Here is a 16,026-nt window from a genome sequence, read left to right as displayed (position 1 = left end):
TCCATTCTCTCCCTAACACTCCCACTTCCTGAAGTTAAGTTCGTAACCCGTTAGATTTCATCTGTCTTTTTTCAACCCTCGGAATCATTACAAAAAAGTAGTATTCAATCCCAGAAAGTCCTGCAGGAAACCAATGTGCTACCCCTACACACTGTAATCACCCAAAGTTTAAATAGAACAATAAATAAAACCTGGAAAGCATTTCTAAAGAAAAATGATTACCCAGTTGTATGATTAAAGAACATTTTTTTGGAGTATAGAAGCTATAATTCAAGGTTATCCTTTATTTCCTTTTCTATTGAATATAGTCTAAGAAGCTTTGCAGCAAATAAACAAATTTGACAATCCTTAATACCTAGATTGCATCCAAAGAATTATCATGTGATATTAAGCAACCTTGCATATTAATATAGAATATTAAAAGGAAATTCCATTTCCAACTTCTAACAGAAAAATATCATACAATGTTATTGTCATGTGACAACAAGAAAGAAAGAAAGAAAGAAAGACTTCAATTAATGTGGAATTCGCCACTTTCATGGACCTCTCTAACCTGCTTTTCATACTCGTCTTCTTCTTCCTCCTCCTCTCCTACTACTATGTCATCCTCCTCTGTTCCCCAGCCAAATCCTTCAACTGGCTTCGATGATGGAGGTGGATTTCTTGCTTCTCCAACAATTTTCATGATTTCGTCAATGCTTTGAAGTGAAAAGCTTGGATTATCTTTCTGGTAGTAGGTGGCTTGAGCTGATTCGGTAAGCTCCCTTGGTAAGTTCTTTAAGAACCATGGGTGGCTCTTAATTTCTTTTATAGTAATTCTCTGCCCAACAAGGCAAAATGCTCCAATTCAGGTCTTTAGTATAGGTTTTTAACCATATCTACAAGTGATTAATACATATATTCTATATATGTGTTGGTTGTATATAGGAGCCACATATAGAATAAGACTTCAAAATTGCTTCCAATTATACATGCAGTATAAGTTGTTCAAAATATCTTTTGATTTTTGCCTATTCCGTTGTCTCCCTAATTTAACATTTATGTCCTAAGAAAAATGTTAATCGCATATTCACACATAAAAAATAGATACCACTTGAAAGGGAAAAAAAAAAAGAAAGGGGGATTTGAATGACTAATTAAGCTATACATATAAAAGAAGGAAATATAAAATTTTTGAGTAAATCTTATATATATACTAGCATGTATACACTATTATCATTGGATCTACAACACATATACAAAAGTTGAATTTCAAATTTAAATTTTATATAGTTGTCACTTATCCAAAATTAACAGCATATATAATTTCAATGTATAGAAGATTAATCCAAAGTTTTCAATTTAACATTCACTTCTCTAAGGAATCATTTGTATGCAAGGTATAGTGACTCCAACCATTAAGCTTACTCTTGTCATACAAATGTTCTCAGGACAATAATCCTTTAAAAAGTATAAATTTGAAAATTGAATTCAGGCCCACAAAATATATGATCGGTTTTAATGGACTCTGGAAAGATACCCCGCTGATATGCCTAGCCAAGTGGAGTAAAAAAAGAACTTTCACAAGAATATAAATGTCTTTGTATGACAATATAATAGGAACTGGGTGAGAAGAATATTCTACTTCACATTGAATCAATGATGTTCGGAACTGGGTTGGAGCGATTTGGGTGAATATATTGTATTGTATTCTTTTGGCTTCGTTTGGTTTGAGGCGTTTGACAAAAAGTTTGAAATTCATTCAAATCGCTAGTTGTTTGGATTTAAGAGGCTTTTGAATTTATAATTCACCAATTTTCAAAATATGTTTTAAATTCTATAATAATTTGTGATTCACAAATTGAAATACCTTCTAAATAATCTAAACAATTAGAGAAATTTAAAAGAATTTCAAATCGTCGTCAAATCTCATCTTTCACCAAATCTCTCAATCCAAATTGAGCCAAAACGAATACAATACAATATATGAACGCAAAAACTTTCATATATAAACTATACGTACCCTTAACGGATTTGGAGTGAATATGCTGGAAAGCAAGTGCTTGCAATCTTGAGATATGTGAACATAGTCCGGAATTTTGTACTGCACAGCCACAATTCTCTGCAAGAGAATAAAACTCAAAATCTTTTAGTTACATTGGGAAATAAACAACCAGAAAGTATATAGTTATTAGGTGAAAAAAATTAATTGGATGGGAAAAGGAAAAAAAGCTCACACTAATTGTCTTCCTGAAATTTTTGGGATCATCAGGATCTTCAAAAGGGTATGCTCCAACCAACATAACATAGAGGGTCACTCCGCAAGACCACACATCCGCCAACTGTTTCATCAAGTTTTAAGCATAATCAATGGCATTCATATCTATTCTTACTATATTAAATTAAGAAAAGGAATGAAAATTAGGATTAACTTCTTATACACTAAGGGTATAGTAATTTTTTTTTACACTAGTTGCTTTGGATGTATGCCACATATGCATGATTTAAATTTCAAATTTGAATTAATATTACATAACATGATCTAAACCTATTAGCGTAAAGAAAATTATATACTGACAGTGTATAAAAAAGCTATCCATGAAATTATTATGCTTTTGCTACCATAAGCATTTTCACACAGAAAAAAGTAAATTTTATTTTTATTAACAATGTATATATTATTATGGTTAGATGCATGAAACATATGCAAAATTCATATTCTAAATTCAAATTTAGCTTAGATGTCCTGCATTTGACATTGATAATATATACACTATATATATATATGTAGAAGATTAATCCGGTAGAAAAAGTGATACATTAATAAAAATACGCTTTACCCCTTATAATATGCACTTTGTCTTATGAAAATGTAATTTCACTTTGCCCCCTTTGATCAATGGTGAAAAGGAAGGCTTAGTTTGACAATTATTCAATGGTATCGGCTGACTAAAATGACCTTGATAGTTACATAATGGACTATTATTCCATTTTTAAATAAAATTAAGTCTTCAATTACTATTACCACTCTAAGGAAAGGAAAAGTAAAATTTTAGTGAAGCTTGATCCCTAAAGAGGTTTTTAGACATAGTTGGCATAATTATAGCATGACAATTGCAACTGAAAAAAAAAAAAGAACAAGAATTGAATGTTGTATAAAAGGGGAAAACCAAAGTAAAATACAAATGTCCCTAAGCTAAATAAGAGGCATCTAAAAGGTACTTAATGCTATGATGGATTTTTGCTTTAGAATATGTGACATAGGATGGCACATAAGCACGAAATTTTTACTTCCAACACTATAACGAAAAGTTCAAAATTGATCTCTCTATCTAAGCTTTAGAGCTTTTTCATTATTTGGTTTTATTTTGTGTGGTAAATTAAATTTGTTCCAAGTTATATGCCATGCGCACAAATTACTTCTTACATGAATTAGAAGGTTAATAATAGAGATCAATGTTTATTTTTGCACCAAAAGGACAAAACAGTCCTATCAAACTGAATAATGGAGATTATTTGTCTTTTTACCTCCTTTGGCTAAAACCAGACCAACCTTTCCTGTTGACAGCTAGTCAAAAAAGTGACAACAAAATTTTCAAGATATAACCAAAAAGGAAAAAGTAATTCTTTTCTATATACTTAGACCATCACTTTAGGTGTGGAGGGAGATGGGACTCGTTATATCATAGGGGAAACAAACTGTGACATATTTTATTTACTTCTGTGGTATCAGCCATTTGCAAATCACAAAAGTGCACTAAAAACTTATTTAAGAACCTCTCATTTTTCGCACATATGAGTATATTAAATCTGTTGATTTTGTGCTATATTATAGTTTTGCTCCTTCAAAACATTGGAGATAAATGGCCCTTCAACAAATTAGTGGATTTGGTAACGAACAAACGATTGCAACAAGTTTCACTAAATTTCACTTTGAACCCCTTAAAACATAGATGAATTCCTATTTTAGTTCTTAAATTTCAATTTTTGATATTTTACCCCATATAATATGAAAGCTATTGATTTTTGTCTTTAAATTTAAATTTTGGACACTTTAGCTCTTAAAGTATGAAATTTATTTCACTTTAATCCTTAAACTTTGACCCTCACTTACCTATTATCTTATTAGTAGGATAAATTTCACATTTTAAAAATAAAGTGTCTAAAATTAAAATTCACGAACTAGAGAAGGAGTACATCGATAATTTAGGGTTCGATATAGATTTTACCGAACAAATTTGAAACCAAAATCCACCAGAGTAAGAAACAAACAAAAAATAAAATGTAACACAGAGATTGCAGGTATATGCCAGTTGAATATTATTATCTCTCAATTATCCCCTAAGATTATTTTCTTCGAAATCACAGCATACCTTTTTTTTCTATTAACTTATCATGTATGCACGTATCAAAATCTTTCCAATTAACTATAAGATATTAGGTGCTACTATTAGCATTATTTATATTTCATACATTTATATTTTTGAGGCATTTCATGGACACTGTCTAAAGATTTTATGCAGATAGATTTGAATAACCCTGCAAACTGAAAAATAAATTTATCATATCCTTGCATCTTTTTATCAACCGTAGAAATGACTGGAAAGTTATTTCTCTAATTTTTTGGTTTAATTGAAAGATAATATAAAAGGATAACTATCGAAATACAACAGGTTAAAATATATGAATGTGCCTCTTTAACTAATAAATTGGGTAAACATATGAATACTGATCAATGCCTATTCTGAACCCTTGAGAAAAATTCTTTCTTTATCTTATTTTACTTTTTGGCTTGTCCCTAATCTTTTTTTCTTAAATTCCTAGCTGTTTGGTCAAGCCTTAAAATACCAATATCAAAACCTCAAGGCAAAAGCTTAAATATTCGTAGAGACTATACAATATGGTTAACTAACTTAAATATGGACACAAGAATTAGAGATTCCTAGATTCTAAACCACTTGCCCCTTCTTGCTTCTTAAATCCTACTCCTCTCCTACTAGAAAAAAAAACTTAAATATGACCAATTTTCTCTTGTATTTCAGGAAATAAATAGAGAGCGACCAAATTATTCTCTGTCCTTAAACTTAATATAATTATGCTCTTTAGTTATAAAACAAGAACTATTAATTAATTGCTTCTTAAATCCTACTCCTCTCCTACTAGAAAAAAGAACTTAAATATGACCAATTTTCTCTTATATTTCAGGAAATAAATAGAGAGTGACCAAATTACTCTCTGTCCTTAAACTTAATATAATTATCCATTTTAGTTATAAAACAAGAACTATTAATTAATTTCTTAAATTTTGTTAAATAGTAAATCTAACATAAAGGAAAAAGTTAATAATGTTTTATTATATGTTGATTCTATATTGTGAAATCTTTGATTATATCTTATAATCAACCCACGAAATTTTGTAAAGCTAATCTCAAGATTAGTTGCCATGAAAATAAAGTACTTATATGTCATTTTGGTTATTACAAGGTGCAAAATCGGTACACAAGGCAATATATATCAGATACTTGAATTACAGCTATCTTAGTACACGTCTACGAATGTAATTTAAAAAAAATTCATGTTTTACATACATTTCCCAAATACTCTGAAATTATTTTTATATTTCAAGGAAAAGTATAAAACAGGTAATAAACTCTTTTAATATTATACTTCAAAAAAAAATTCATGACCAAGTTTTAAAATTCTTTTGGTAAATATATGTTTTATGAGGTATGCAAAAAAAAAAAAAAGAATTATATGGTACTCTTTTCAATATGTATGCATATAATTTGAACAATTTGATAAAATTATAACTAATTTAATATCTCCTCCATAACAAAATGAGTAAAAAGTAAAATTAACAAAGCATAATATCTAAAATTCTTATTAACTAAGCTAGCATTTTTGGTTCCGTAATTTTCAAATATGTTTGTATGATTGCATACGAGTTTTTATTCATAATTTTGCTAACCTCATATTTTAAAACTGAACTTCTTATCGGGCTTTTAAGAAATAATAATTCATATAATATGATGCGTATAATTGTATCATCCTCGTACGGCCCTTTACCGAGAGTGATCTACATGTAGAATACTCAAACCAAACTTATTGTGGGAACTTGTCATTACTATTTTCCTTCAACTATTATATAACCATTTAGAAAAACCGGTGCCCTTTTGCCATGTTTTTAAACTCGGACCGGACCGGGCGGTTCGACCGGTTGAACCGGGAACCGGAGACATGTCCGGTCCGAGTTTGTTCAAAAACTCGGGTGACAAAGACTCGGTCAAAATCGGTCAAAATCCGGGTTTGACCGGAAACTTGGAACAACCGGGAAAACCCGGTTCTTTTTGAGCATCCAATTTCTGCTATTCTTACCAGATATTTTTTTCTAACATCCAATTTCTGCTATGTTTCTCCCAAAATTTTCAGCATGAATATCGATCCTTGAGTGCAGATTCGACGGCAACAGCAGTGGTATAGTCACATATGGCTATTCTAACACAAATATTGAAAGATCTAAAGTTAAAATTAAGAGAACTGAGAAAAAAAAAGAAGAGAAATTGATGATTTTCCAGACTGTGTCTAGAAATCATTTATAGTTGAGCCACGTTTTCCTTTGGCAGACCCAGCTTCAGCATTTGACAGAAGAAACTTAATGTGAGTTGATGATTCTCGCCCAACAAAAAAAATAGTGTTGATGATTTTCATGTGGTAAATAGAAAAGAAATGCAAAGATATAGAAGTGAAAAAGGGACAAAAGAAAAAAAAAAAAAAGAAACAGAAGGAGGAATGCGTCTGGACTCTGGAGAAGAAAGGATGGGATGGAGAGGACGATGACGGCCTACGAGACTTTGAGAGAAAAAAGAACGGAAAGATCTAGGGAAATCAGCTTTGGGGTTTCAAAGTTTTGTCAATTTTATGGTTTGACCCCTAGAGTGATAGAAAACTGTAAACATGCCTAAAAATCTTTATAATTTGTAGCTTCTGCCCTAAATTCTAGTATTATTTTTCAAATAAGCCCTCTAATTTAGTTCTAACTTCTAAACTTGTTGAATATGATTAAATGTTATAGATTGCTACTTGACTATATTACTTTATTTGTATTTTCTTGTAAAATATCTTAGAACCACCAAATATACATGAACATACCTTTCTCAAGATTATTACATTTTTAGAAATTTTACATAGCATATTAATTTTTAAAATTAAACATATTTATGACATCATGATGACGTCACCCGGTTCTTAGATGGGTTCGACCCCGGTCGAACCCATTGACCCCTGACCCCTGACCTCGACCGAGTCATTGTCCGGTCCGAGTTTCAAAACATAGCCCTTTTGTCCATCTAAACTGTAAGCATTGCATATTGCTCTAAAAATTTTACTTAATGAAGTGTGATGTTTGTGTCAAAGCTGAGGATAAAGAAGTATTAATACACTTGGGTTTAGGGATGTAAATAAGTCTAATCATGTCAAACACCCTAATGTTCAATTTTATTTAATTATTTTAACAAGTTTGAAATTTTGTTCTAGGTTGACTTTTTTATTTGCTAAACCGATTTTGAGCGAGGTTTTTATCAAATTTGAGTGTTTTCGAATATAAAACGCTGTTTAATCTTAGTTTGACTATATGACGAACCAAAGTTGAACGAGCTCTTACTAAGCCAAATTCGATTCGAGTATCAAATAATTTTGTTCATCTTTCAACACTATTTGGGTTGTTATTGAATTGATAAAAGTAATTGAATCTATGAATAGGCATAAACGAATTTATTAATATACATACCTGAAGAAGTTACTGTGACAGCTCCACCTCACCCTAAGGCGAACCAAAGGGTTCGGCGTACCACCTGCCCAACTCTCGCCGGGACTACGGAGTCGATTCACACAAACCCAACATAGTACGCATGATAGGATCCAAAGAAAACTACACAATCGGAAACTACATACATTTACATTGGAGTCTTGAACAAATTAACATACAGTGCAATTCGATTGAGGTGTATCTTATGGCGTTTCGAAGCCAAGACATATACCTACATTTCTTATGAAGACCTCCAAAGCTAAATCATGCATTTTCAGAGTCAAAATTGAAATCCCCACGAAAATAGAAAACTGTCCGCGAAAATAGGGCTTATGGGCAGTCAAGGGTATTTTGGTCATTTCATATGCTACGGTACTCCTCTCGAGCTGAAATTTTACAGGCAGCTATAAAACATCATTTTCTACAACTTTCATGTTTTGTGCTAAGCCTAATTCGGCCTCTAACCTAGCAGAACAGAACCGGGCAGAACAAGGGTTAGTTAATCTGGAATTTTCACACCAAACCAGAAATTTTCCACAACCAATCATATCCAACATATAACAACTCCATTTTACACTATAACAAACCATCAATCCTTGACTAAACAATAATTACTATATATAAAACAGAAAAATTACTAACAAATCAAAAATCCATCAAAACTCTACCTTTAACCATAAAACATACACAAAGCAACATATTTAGCCACTAAAGCCACTAATTTAACATTATTAAGGACAAAGGAAGAAGTTCTTAGTAACTCACCTTACAACTCAAGAAAGATTGCAACTTAACACCTTTTCTTCTCAAACCACTCCACCACTCTCCTTAATCCTACCAAGAGAAAGGTTTTTATGGAGCAACTCAAAGTTTTAACGGTTGGTTTACAAGATCAAAGCAAGGAATGGAAGGAATAAGTGAAGGCTTTCTTTCTTTTTTTTCTTGTGAAGCTCGGCCAAGATGCTCAAAGAATGAAGATGATTGTTGACCAATTTTGGATTTTAGTAAAGTTAGTGAATAATGGTCAAAATCCAAGAACCAACCATGTCGCGACACCTTGCACCTTTTGAGTTAAAACATATCCTTTTGTCTCTCCAAGATTAATCCAACTAAGTAACCTCTAATTATCTTTTAACACCTAGTAAATTAATCCCTGTATACAAAACTTAACCTAATTGGCCGAATTTCTCTCACTTAACGCACTAGCGGGTCCCACGTCCACTATACACTCCAACTTAATATGAACTAACTTATATCAGAAAAATGTTTTAAAAACTCTATTCACTTATAAAATGTCTGGAAAAATCAATATAATAAGGTATAATGAAGAAAATGCATACGAGAAAATAAAAATAAAATAATATAAAAATAAGGAAAATTTACGGGTCCTCACAGTTACAAATTGAATGTCTAAATAAGAGATTTGACAAAAGTTTAATTGCTTCTAAAGTAACTTATGTGACACGTCACAAAAATTTTAATTTATTGCCTATGTTTGATACACTTTTTCTTTTACATTAATTAGGAATGGTTACGCTACCAATTATAAAAAATTCTTTTTTGGACTTAAGTACTTTGAATTGTTTTGGCATTGAAGAAGATGAAAAGGTTTTTTATTTTTTTGGGTAAGTAAGATGAAAATATTTTAAAAGCCATGAACCATTATGATCCCAAATTTAATCCAAGTTCAATAAAGCTCAATTTTCTTTTTCAAGAGAAAGATGTACGAATAAAAAATTTGTGATCAAACTCACACCACACTAATGGTTATTTGCCACAATTATGTAATGTCCAAAACTTGGATAAATCCGATTTTCAAAAACTCAATGACCCAAATTATATCACACCATTTGATGAGTTGGTATGGCACAAATTAGACCATTGAATTTTTGAAGATCGGATCTATCCCAGTGTGAGCCTTACATAATATGTGTATAAGTAGGGTTCTTAATCGGGTCTAGTGAACTAGGTTTTGGCATGTCCAACCTCCACTCAAAAAAGAACAAAATTGGGCTTTCAAACTTTTAGGTTTTGGGCTCTGGTTCAGGTTAATTACTATAAGACTCATTCTCAACTCACAAAATTATTCAAGTATCGGACTTAAATTGAGTTCAACCCAAACTCATAATTTTATACATAATTATATATAACATATGTTTAATGCATCTGTATTTTTATATGATTATCTATGAACCATTAATTTTTTAAGTCATAATATGCATAATTATAAACTACATATATTATTATAAGTTATATATATACTTAAATACACAATCACTTGGGCCACAATCCAATTAGGCAGAGTTTAATAAAATCCAAACTCAAATCACATTTAATTCGACCATAATATTTATACCCAACTTTAATTGACTCAGTCAAACATAAGGCTCAATCCTAATTTTTTCATACTAAAGGAATTTTACGAATGTTGTTTTTCCTTCACCAGGAGGAGAAACAACTCTGTTAGTCACTAGGTTGCAAAATTTGCTGTTAGGCTGATTGATATAGCTGAATGGAAGCGGGACTTCCCAGTGTGGCTGCTGGACTTAGTCCATGCAGATTCAGTTGAGCAGTTGCTCGAAGTTTGTACTTAGTACCAGTAAATGATATGTTACCGGTTTGATAAAAAAAAAAAAAAAAAAAAAAAAAAACGAGCTGATTTCGAACTTGTTCAATCCCATTGACAGTCCTATGCATTAGTTGTGGACTAAAGATGAATAACTATAGTATATCCATTAATATTGTACCTCTTTAAAAAAAGAATCACCACTGAGTGTCTGAATCATTCACTGAGTACAAAACTAGTGATCATAAAAGAAATTACCTTGCCATCATATTCTCGACGAGAGAGAACCTCGGGGGCTATGTAAGCTGGGGTTCCAACTGTCGACTTGGGTCTTGAGTGCAACACAGATGACTGTAAAAGAATCAAATTACATCCAAAGCAGCTTGAAATGGACAAGGGAATTAGAAATTTTGTTGCAAGAGAGATGTGAGATTTAAGAAACGGGAAAGAAATAAAAAAATTAGAATCCAAAACTTCTAATTTCTGGAATTTCAACTTTAGCCAGACTTTGTCACACTTGATTGACTCTCAATCACCACATCCAAAGAAATTCTTGTATGATCACGAATTGATCTTACAAACAACCATTGATGTTCATTGGAGAAGCTGCTTATTCCCCCTGCCTTCCTGCTAGGAGTGATTGCGTTTCCAAATTGAGAGTAACAACATTAATTTTCATAATTTGGACAAAGTTGAGTGCTTGAGGGACTTGAATGTATCTTAATTGAAACGTTAGGAACCAATTTGTTCAACACTCAAACCAATGGGGGAGTAGAGTTTTATTTTGTTTGAGAAGAGTTATTGTTTGATAAAATTTTCATATCATTAGCTGGATGAAATTTTTTATTTAGAAAACTTCAAATGGTCAATTAAGGATTATTAACCGAAATCGTAATAATGTTGAAAGGTTTATAAATGTACTACGCAATTCGCCACAATTATACAGTAAAGCATAAGTTGTGGCTTAGGATATTAAAATCCTTAAACTTCAAAAGAGCAAAATGGTATTTTGTTTTCTATTTTTATTTCTGAAAAAGCAGAGTTTTTAGATACCAAAGGACTAAGCTTGTACTAATATTTTATTTCCATATGTTTTTCAGTTTTTTCTTCTTCCTTTTTTTCTTTTTGGGGCAGCGGGTTGGGGTAAGGGGTGTTTGCATAATTAATTTTTTTTTTTTTTGAGGGATTACATAATTAAGTTCAACGAACCTTGGAGTAACCAAAATCACAAATTTTGAGGCGTGGTGCTGGACTTGAGTCTAGCAGTGTATTTTCCAGCTTCAAATCCCTATGACATATTTGCTGCAAGATTTCAAGACTGATGCACATTAACATAATTCCTTTTCTCAAATCGTTCATTGATGATATAAAATAACGTATGCATCTAGCAAAACATACTTGTCCACTTACCATTGCGTGACAATAACAAACTCCAGAGATCAACTGTTGAAAGAAATACCTAGCCTGAGCACAAAAAACATAAAAATAAAACAAAAATTAGATATAGACGATATATATACACACATAATAAGTGGTAGAGGTAGGGTTATTGATGTGAGATGGATCCAAAAAAAATGGGGCTTTAGTTATAATCTAGAAATAATTCATGTATATATTTCACAAAAACTTGAAATTGAGTTAGACGATAAAGTAGTTGGAAGACATGGAAATAAATGTATTATTTTTAAAGTAAATCTTATATACACTGACAATATATACAGTATCACGACTGGATGCATGACACATATGCAAAATTTGGGTCTCAAATTCAAATTTGAATTATGTGTCATGTATTTAATAGTAAAAGTGTATACACTATCAATGTTTGTAAGATTAATCCTTATTTAAAAAAAAAATGTTGACTTGCCAAGATAAGCCTTATTCTCTGTGTGTGTGTTTCTACAACTAGTAAGATGAATTATTTCTGGATGTGCAGAGAGAAAGTAACCAGAATTCAATAAATTCAGTAACAATTTATTGACTACATGTCAAGTTAGAATACCAAGTAGTGCAACAGGAAATGTGAAATTTAGATCAAGACTGCACGTGAAATAAAAAAAATGTGAAACAAGGGGTGAAATAAAAGGAGGAAAAGGCATCAATATAACCTCATCTTCACTAAATCTACCAGCTGTGCAAATTCGATCAAAGAGTTCTCCACCAGCTGCATATTCCATCACAATTCCCAGATGGGTTGGTGTCAAAATCACCTAAACATGCAGACATATTTAAAAGAAAGAGGAGGAAAACAAAACTCTAAAATTAGTCATAGATTGGGCTTAAAAAGAAAAGAACACTAAATTAGATAAACATAGATAGTTTCTAAATTTAAATAAATAGGTCGCATATATTTGCATACCTCTTTGAATCTAATTATGTTGGGGTGTCGAAGAGATCTATGATTAATAATTTCCCTTGCCACATTTTCATCAATCTACAGGATATATATATATATATATATATATATATATATATATAAACTGGAATCAGAAAACTATATTCTTGTAACACAAATTTTAAAAACAAAGAAAAAGGACCAAAAGGATTAATGAATAAAATACTGTAATTTTAACCAAGACGAAACAAACAAAAAAATTTTAAAAATAAAAAAATAAAAATAAAGAAGACGAACCTTACGTCCACGTTCGATATATTTCATAGCAACCAACTCTTTGGTTTCCTTGTGCCTCATTAGCCTTGCCACCCCAAAATTCCCAGCTCCAAGGTCCTTCATGACTTCATATTTTTCCATCTTCAGAAGCCCTGATCTCCTTTTCAATTTCCTTAAAGAAGTAATACCTATAGCGGTAAATTCGTATATTATCTAGCACATATATGTACAAAAAATCAATGTATAGGTTCAAGAAGGAAGCTGTGGTATTTATGATCTTAATGTGAGATCATAAAGGCTCTCAGTTTCTTGAGATTCAATGAATGACAGATTGAAAAGTACAAGGCAGGCCTCGTGGATGCCATTGCATTTATAGATTACACACACAACACACAGTAGTCTGTACTGTATAGCACTTGACTGAAAGTGTGTGAATGGAGAGCACATGGAGAAGAGTAATGTAGAAGTCGGCATTGGTTTGGCTTTCCATATGCATAAATTGAATCCATCAATCAACAAACATTTGTTTAGTGATTCTCTTCCTCCATTTCAGCAGTTTCTTCAAGAAAAGTAGGATATTTTGCACGTTTTGTAGTAACTGATTTTTGCGTTGGATCTCCAAAAACGGCGCCCTCCGAGGAAACATGTAGTGCTGATAGTGGTTGGAGTTTTGACTTTTATAGGATGTCGGTTTTGAAAAGGTTATATAAATAGAAGGGGTTAGTTAAATTCAGTGCCCAGGCATTTGTCTATTAGAACTATTAATGGAGTAGCAAATTAGCAACAAATACGTTGATCTTTAATCTTGTAGAATTGGCCTATATATTCTTTATATCTAATTTAATTTTAACATATGACCAAGCTAGCATCATGCAATATTATGGGAACTATTAATAGTAAATTAGCAACAAAAATGTTGATATTTAATCTTGTACAAATGGTCTGTATATATTTTACTTCTAAAGTTCTTGTAACGTTACTTCTAAAGTTCTTCTAATAACGAGCTACATAATAAGGTAACAATTATTTTTTTTAGTTTGACATTGACTTACTTTTCAAAAAATTACAATAAGGCAAAAAGGTAGAGTTTAAATATCTAGAGATTGTGATTAGAATTCTCAAACCACATATTGGTTATTTACCCTTAGCTAGCTGTAGAATGTTTTTCAAACAAGCCATATTGATAAATGCTTAATTTGCATATTTTTATTGTATTTTATTACTCCTTTTTTTATGTGTTTTAGTCATTATAAGAGTTAAATAACTAGATTTCTAGTGAATTTTGTATTTTGTGGTTTAACTAAGAAAATTGCATTTCTATGAATTTAACTGCTCAAAAATTCATATTTTTGTAGGTATTAATGATTAAATAATCAATTGGAGCAAAGTGAAAATATATTTGGATGATTTTTGATGATACGAAGTTGATTTCAAGTGAACGTGAAGTGCAAAATGCAATCAAGTGGCAAAGAAGATGTAATATAATTAATACTAATAACACTATTACTATTATTATTATTGTTACTTTTTTTTACTGTTACTATTTACTATTACTATTTTTTATTTTTAATACTATTTACTAAATAGTACTTGTACTATTGCTTATTGTTACTATTTCTGGTCTGACATTCAATCAATCCTTCAACAGGAAGATGTAATATAATTAATGCTAATAACACTATTAATTAATAAACTATTACTAATTAAACTAATTTAAATACTAATCAAATGTAATAAATTAACACTAATTAAAGGTAATAAACTACTGATGTAATAGTAATCATTTAAATCACCATAATCAACTAATAAACTAATACTAATTAAATATAATAAATCAAGTCATATTCACATGACACATGAGGTTGGTCTGCGGTACCTGTTGAACCAAGTATTGCCGGAGATTCTGACTGAGCACCACCAACTTTAGATCCTAGAAGTTCACTTGCTTTTTATGATCGATAAAAGAAATTGGCGCACACCAATGAGTGGCAATGTACACGAATTAACTGGCTGAAAATGGTGGAAACACAATCTAGGTAGGAGTTCTTCGAGATTTTCTTTATAATGAAAGGAAGAAATTGGGGAGACGATGAATGGAAGGATACAAATGGGGTTGTGCGAGTCAAATTGACAAATTTGGTGATATATTTATAGCCAAACGCATTGAACATTGATTATATATGGACACAATCCAATTGTTCATCCGGAATTAATCAACGGCTAAAAAAGAAAGAATCAAAATTGTCGATGGAGTTTATGTGTCGTTGATCATAATTGATCAATAGCCTATAGAGTTTCGCAGCATCTGTTAATGGATGTGGCTATACCGGACGTCGCATGCAGCGTCTGGATTTAAAAAAAAAAAAAAAGTTCTTTGCAGCGTTAATCAACTATTGATCAACGGTACTAAAACTACGTCACATCCAAAAGTGGATATGGCTAAGTAGTCGCCACATTCAATTTTTTTTAAAAAAAATTCGTACCATTGATCAACTTATGATCAATGGTGCACAAATTCAGCCGCATCCAATACTAGAAGGGGCTAGCGACTGGCAAAAATTTTTTTAAAAAAATTATTATTCATTTAAGTTGCTGTGCGACTTAAAAAAAACTTAAAATAAATTCAATTTCGCTCAACGTTGTGTGACAGCCCCAGCTTCCCCTAAAGCGAACCAGAGGGTTTGGCGGACCGTCTGCCCAACTCTCGCCAAAACTACGGAGTCAAAACACTCGTAAACCCTAAGTAACGCGTGATAGAACCCCAAGAAACCAACAATCGGAGATTACTAAGCTGAAAACATGATTACCAAACCATATGGTGAAATGGAACTTCAACTAAATGCTTCAACGAAAACGAAAAACGGAACGAAACCCGGCCACGTCACAATCCGGCCAAGATTCAGCAGGATATTCGGCCGGATTGCCGGCAGTAGCCAACCCAAAATTTTTTCCAAAAGCCCTGCCAATCCGGCCACATATTCGGCCAGTTTTCAGCCGGATATATGGCCGGATTCTCTGCAGGAATTTCCCGCCAAAAGTTTTCCATCCTCGTTCAAGTTCCGAACT

General features: G+C 31.8%; 1 protein-coding gene across 1 annotated transcript; it reads right to left on the bottom strand.

The window, feature by feature from the left end:
- Positions 1-511: 511 nt before the first annotated feature.
- Positions 512-13,101, bottom strand: LOC113778534 (serine/threonine-protein kinase SAPK7-like). Its single transcript, XM_027323972.1, has 9 exons — positions 12,982-13,101; positions 12,709-12,783; positions 12,458-12,559; positions 11,760-11,813; positions 11,559-11,651; positions 10,608-10,700; positions 2,217-2,321; positions 2,003-2,101; positions 512-820 (listed from the first exon to the last, which is right to left on the bottom strand). Exons 1-9 carry the CDS (start codon positions 13,099-13,101, stop codon positions 512-514), a joined length of 1,050 nt encoding a protein of 349 aa, XP_027179773.1.
- Between the last annotated feature and the right edge of the window lie 2,925 nt (positions 13,102-16,026).

The sequence above is a fragment of the Coffea eugenioides genome, chromosome 7, assembly GCF_003713205.1.
Source record: "Coffea eugenioides isolate CCC68of chromosome 7, Ceug_1.0, whole genome shotgun sequence".
Lineage (NCBI taxonomy): Eukaryota > Viridiplantae > Streptophyta > Magnoliopsida > Gentianales > Rubiaceae > Coffea > Coffea eugenioides.
The sequence above is the reverse complement of the archived record's forward strand: the minus strand, read 5'-3'. Positions and strand labels throughout refer to the sequence as shown.